The 5,415-nt window shown below is 38.0% G+C and overlaps 1 protein-coding gene and 1 pseudogene across 1 annotated transcript; both read left to right on the top strand.

Annotated features, from left to right (window-relative positions):
* Nucleotides 1–271: 271 nt before the first annotated feature.
* On the top strand, nucleotides 272–1,962 carry LOC101703516 (serine/threonine-protein kinase RIO2 pseudogene; annotated as a pseudogene).
* A 1,040-nt stretch (nucleotides 1,963–3,002) lies between these two features.
* Nucleotides 3,003–3,956, top strand: LOC101703173 (olfactory receptor 2B6-like). Its single transcript, XM_004875427.4, has one exon. It carries the CDS (start codon nucleotides 3,006–3,008, stop codon nucleotides 3,954–3,956), a length of 951 nt encoding a protein of 316 aa, XP_004875484.4. The 5' UTR covers nucleotides 3,003–3,005.
* The last annotated feature ends 1,459 nt before the right edge of the window (nucleotides 3,957–5,415 follow it).

Raw genomic sequence — 5,415 nt, 5'->3', positions numbered from 1 at the left:
TGCAGAGATGAAAGGGCTCTGAGGACCACCACTCACAAACATAATGTCCCTAAATAATGTAGATTACATGAAAAGATGACAATCCATTAAAGTGGGCACTCCAAACACTGAAGTGAATACTATTATCAGTTAGATAAAACTAATAGTGTAATAAATTATGAAGGATCAAATCTAAAACTATTGTTTCAAATTTGATGGATGATCCACAGTAGAGAATTTTAAAGCATAAAAACAAAAGTGTTAAGTGAATAAGGAGTCCCAGCAGCTCTTCATGGTCCAACTGTCATGTGTGCACCTTCCAGGTGGGTCTGGAGCCACCCTGGGGCAGGTAAATGTAGCCAAGCTGCGTTACATGAGCCGGGATGACTTCAGGGTTTTGACCACGGTTTAAATGGGTATGAAGAACTATGAAATAGTTCCCTGCAGTTTGATTGCTTCTATTGCCGGCCTGAAACATGGTGGCTGTAATAAAATTTTAAGAGAAATAGTGAAACATAAACTCATAGCTTGGGAATGTACCAAAACTGTCCAGGGATATCGGTTGACAAACGCAGGCTATGATCACCTAGCTTTGAAAACACTTTCTTCTAGACAGGCAGTTGAGTCTGTTGGAAACCAGATGGGTGTTGGCAAAGAATCAGATATTTACATTGTTGCAAATGAAGAAGGACAGCAGTTTGCATTAAAGTTTCATAGACTAGGAAGAACCTCTTTCCAAAATCTGAAAAACAAGCGTGATTACCATAAGCACAGGCATAATGTTTCTTGGCTTTATTTGTCTCGTCTCTCTGCCATGAAGGAATTTGCTTATATGAAGGCATGACATGATAGAAAATTTCCAGTTCCAAAGCCAGTTGATTATAATCACCATACTGTGGTCATGGAGCTCATAACTGGTTATCCCCTATGTCAAATACACCACATGGAAGATCCTGCATCAGTATATGATGAAGCGATGGAATTCATTGTCAAACTTGCAAATCACAGGCTGATTCATGGAGATTTCAATGAATTCAATCTCATACCAGATAAAAATGACCATATTACCATGACTGATTTTCCACAGATGGCTTCAACTTCTCATCCCAATGCTGAATGTTAAATGACAGAGATGTTAAATGCATAAGAGATTTCTTCATGAGACATTTTGGCTATGAAAGTGAGCTTTATCCAGCCTTTAGTGATACTAGGAGGGAGGAGTCTCTTGATGTTGAGATTTCTGCCAGTGGTTATACAAAGGAAATGCAGGCAGATTATGAACTTTTACATCCAGTAGGTCCAGATGATAAAAACACTGAAACAGAGGAGGGATCCGATTTCTCCTTTTCTGATGATGAAGTGTCAGAAAAAGCAAAAGTTTGTGGGTCAGAAGATGAAAGTGAGCAGCATGCTGTAGATGAATCAAGAGGCTGCTACTCCACCTCAGACTGTGAACAGGTAAAAGAAGACAGCTTATCAGAAGAGAGTGCCCACACACAAAATTTTGAAATGACTGAATTCAGTCAACCTTTAGAAGAAATAAAAGGGCAGGTTATTGAAAGCAGTTGTACAGCTGAGTTTTCTGAGGAGAACAGAAATGAAAATGACACCACGCAAGAAGGCCAGACAGGTCAGGGAGGAAACCTGCCTCTGAGGAGGATGAAGATGACTGCCCTTGTCTCATTAACCTGTCATCATTAAACAGAGTTCAGGCCTTTCAGAGATGAAGAAAATGGGGGAAATACTGATCAATATAGAACAAGAACTCTGACTGTTACTTCTGCAGGCAGTTTTGTAAGCTGTTCAACAATTCCTCAAGAATTGATAAAACAGAAGGTGAAATGTCAGTTAACAAAACAGCAAAAATCAGCTGTCAGACATCAACTACAGAAAGGAGAAGCAAATATATTTACTAAGCAATGGAGAGAAAACATGCAAAATATTAAATCAAGTTTGGAAGCAGCCAGCTTTTGGGGAGAATAATATATTAAGATATTGGATACTTCTATTATATATTTTTTTCAAGTTACTGTAACTCTTTTCAGCACTTTTGTTCTGTTTTGGGCCAAGGCCAGTACTTAGTAGGTAAATAAACCCACCTTTATCTATAAGTGAATAGGGAGTAAGTGACTTACTTTATAATCACATTAATGAATATTGTGGTTTGATTTCACATCTCATCTACAGCACAGAATTTCAGCTAAAAATAATTTAGGTCATGCTACAGTCCTAAATTCACTGTACTCATGTAACATCTTGCATAATGTCCAATTCAAAAAGTTTCTAGGGGCCACATTCATTCAGGTAAGGTCCTTAGAGTGAAGACATTTTCTTTACAGTCTTGCAACTTTGAATTCATAGTCCAACGTCTCCTTACCTCATTAATGGCACTGATAGCTTTTTGATCTTTAGATTATATTACCTATTAGCTGATTGTGGAAATAAATAACACCACCCTAAAATACAGATCTAAAATATCCTGTGTCATAATGTTTGTGGATGGATATTAAACGATTTAATAGATGAAAAATAGCTGATTGGACTGTTTAGCACCCAGGCTTATTAAGTATTTTATGATTATATAAATATTGTATTAATTAGGATAAAGGTCTGACCTAGGATAATGTAAAATTAAGAGAGACTATTCACATCTCATCTGAATAGCTTTATGCGGACCTTGACAGAGTGGCTTTGAAAATTAAATGAAATAGAGAACATGAAACCATGCTTTGTTGCCATACAATTGTAATCAAGTACCGAAACCACTCATTGAATACAAGGTACCTTGGAATGTTGTCAGTGGAATGTTATCTTATATTCACAGGAGAGGAAATGTAATTTCAGTATGGTTGTGTCATGAAGGGAAATTAGACCACCTGAAGCCAATCCTTTAATTATTACAACCTGTGTTCTATGGTGTTCTTTGCACACATATCAACACATGACCATGTTTTCTCATTCTCCATAATGGCAGCTTTCTTGGTACTTCTCTACCATAGATGAAGCAGTTGAAGACAGTGGCAGTAATGAACGAAAGCCACCCCACGGAGTTCATTCTACTGGGCTTCGCTGACCGACCTTGGCTGGAGCTGCCTCTCTTCATCACTCTCCTGATAACCTACCCCATGGCCATGATGGGAAACATCACCATCATCCTGGTATCCAAGATAGACCCCCGTCTCCACAGCCCCATGTACTTCTTCCTCAGTAACCTCTCCTTCCTGGACATGTGTTACACCACAAGCACTGTTCCTCAGATGCTCTTTAACCTGGGGAGCTCCAAGAGGACCATCAGCTATCTGGGGTGTGCAGTTCAGCTTTATGTCTTTCATTTAATGGGGGGCACAGAGTGTCTGCTCCTGGCCATTATGTCCTTTGACCGCTATGTGGCCATCTGCAGGCCTCTGCACTACACCCTCATCATGAATCAGCGCCTCTGCCTCCTCCTAGCATCCACTGTGTGGCTGACTGGAATTACCTATGCTGTCTCAGAGGCCACTGTTACACTACAGTTGCCACTGTGTGGTGTCAATAAACTGGATCACTTGGTGTGTGAGATTCCGGTTCTGATCAAGACCGCCTGTGGTGAGAAGGTGGTGAATGAGCTTGCATTGTCTGTTGTATGCATCTTTATGTTAGCTGTGCCCCTGTGTTTAATTCTTGCTTCCTATGTCAGTATCGGGCATGCTATATTTAAGGTGAAATCTTCTGAAGGAAGAAGAAAGGCCTTGGGGACATGTTCCTCTCACCTCCTTGTGGTTTTCCTATTTTATGGTCCGGCCATCAGCATGTACCTTCAGCCCCCAGCCTCCATCTCCAGAGACCAGCCTAAGTTCATGGCTCTCTTCTATGGAGTGGTGACTCCTACCCTCAACCCCTTCATCTACACCCTGAGGAATAAGGGTGTGAAGGGGGGAGTAGACAGGCTAGTGAGGGGCATTTTTAGCTCCAAGAGACAGTTTACAGACATCACATGAAATTATTTAATATCTAGAATAGGTTAATTAAAATTTATCTTATAGCCCATTAATGTCTTAAATCTCATGTCATTTGTTCTTGTACAATATATCATGTTTCAGGTGTTTATTATCAATTTATGAAGGACTGTACTCATCTAATATGCACCATTATGAGCACTGTTTCCAAAAATCTATTGAAATTATTCTATGTGGGTAGCTACATGCTGATGCAGTAGCTTTGCTAAGCATGAAATATGTTAATAACATGCATTGTAATAGAACTGCAATAGTAGCATTGTAGTACCCTGGCAGCTGTTTATCAGTGGGTTTTCTATCAATGGCACTAGAGATATACACTTTTACTCTCCAGAGTTGTTCCGAGTCTCATGGACAGCCTGGTCCCTTAATTCATTCTGTGTGAAGCACTCTATGCTCTCAAAGAGTCATAAATTAAAAGTTCATTAATTTCAATGCATCTTCTTCAAATGTCCTGTTAATTTAGTTTATCAAATATGTGTGCAGTGATTTTGATTGGTTAACTAAAAAGTTCATCACTAAATACTGGAATGAGTAGAATAAACATACCAAATAGATTCTGTGGTGTGAGAAACTGAAAGTGCAAAGATGAATTTAACATTCCTTTTGAATTCAAAGATGAACTTTCTGAATCAACGAAAGAAAAAGGACATTATACTACCAATAAAATACAACCTGGAAACAACTTTGTGCATAAATTGAAGCAGCAAGGTTTGCCTTTTAAAACTGCAAGAATTAGTATGAGATAGTAATGATTTATAGTCTGAGTTGGCAAGCAACTTGGTTAATTCGACCAACATTATATGTATCATTTTACTGATGTATATTTTGAATGTAAGGGTGCTCAAAACCTATATCACTGAAAGTTTAAGGTGCTAAAATGTAGTTCTAGAACTCGCACTGAAAATGATATTTTTTCATGAAATTAATTGCAACTTATGAGAACCAACTAATTGACTGTACAGTTATATTCTGTTGGATTAGCATGTTGAAAAGTCAACATAATGTGTAGTGAATTAAAAAAACATTGTAACTAAGAGGAGAGGTCATTCAGAATTTCCTGACATGCCTTCTGCTATGGTCAGGATCTAAGAAAATAATTAGAAGACAATTCTCATTTTAGTGCATGTAAGAATCAACTGCAACCTAGATGTACCCTTTGAACAGTAAAAGTGATCTGGTGCTGATCCAGTTCTTGAGAATAATGTCTTTATTCTATTTACTGTGGAAAAATTCTAAGTACCTTTTAAAAATTTGAAGATTTCTGACTGACTGACAGGAAATATTTTCAAATATTACACAAACACACAAATTAAGAATTATTAAAATTCTATGTTGTTAATCACCTCAGTTATTTTCATCAGCCAAGATATTCTTTGTCTATATTTGATGAACTGAGAAACTTAGTGTTTTCAGTTTGGGGAAAGTCTAAGGAAGATTT

The sequence above is a fragment of the Heterocephalus glaber genome, unplaced genomic scaffold (genome assembly GCF_053883595.1).
Source record: "Heterocephalus glaber isolate CG9 unplaced genomic scaffold, H.glaber_assembly_v1.0 deba00000678, whole genome shotgun sequence".
Taxonomy (NCBI): domain Eukaryota; kingdom Metazoa; phylum Chordata; class Mammalia; order Rodentia; family Bathyergidae; genus Heterocephalus; species Heterocephalus glaber.
Note: the sequence above shows the minus strand (reverse complement) of the source record. Positions and strands in the feature narration are given on the sequence as shown.

Coding starts and splice junctions, on each gene's coding strand:
- LOC101703173 (XM_004875427.4), top strand. CDS start 3,006: ATGAACGAAAGCCACCCCACGGAGTTCATTCTACTGGGCTTCGCTGAC.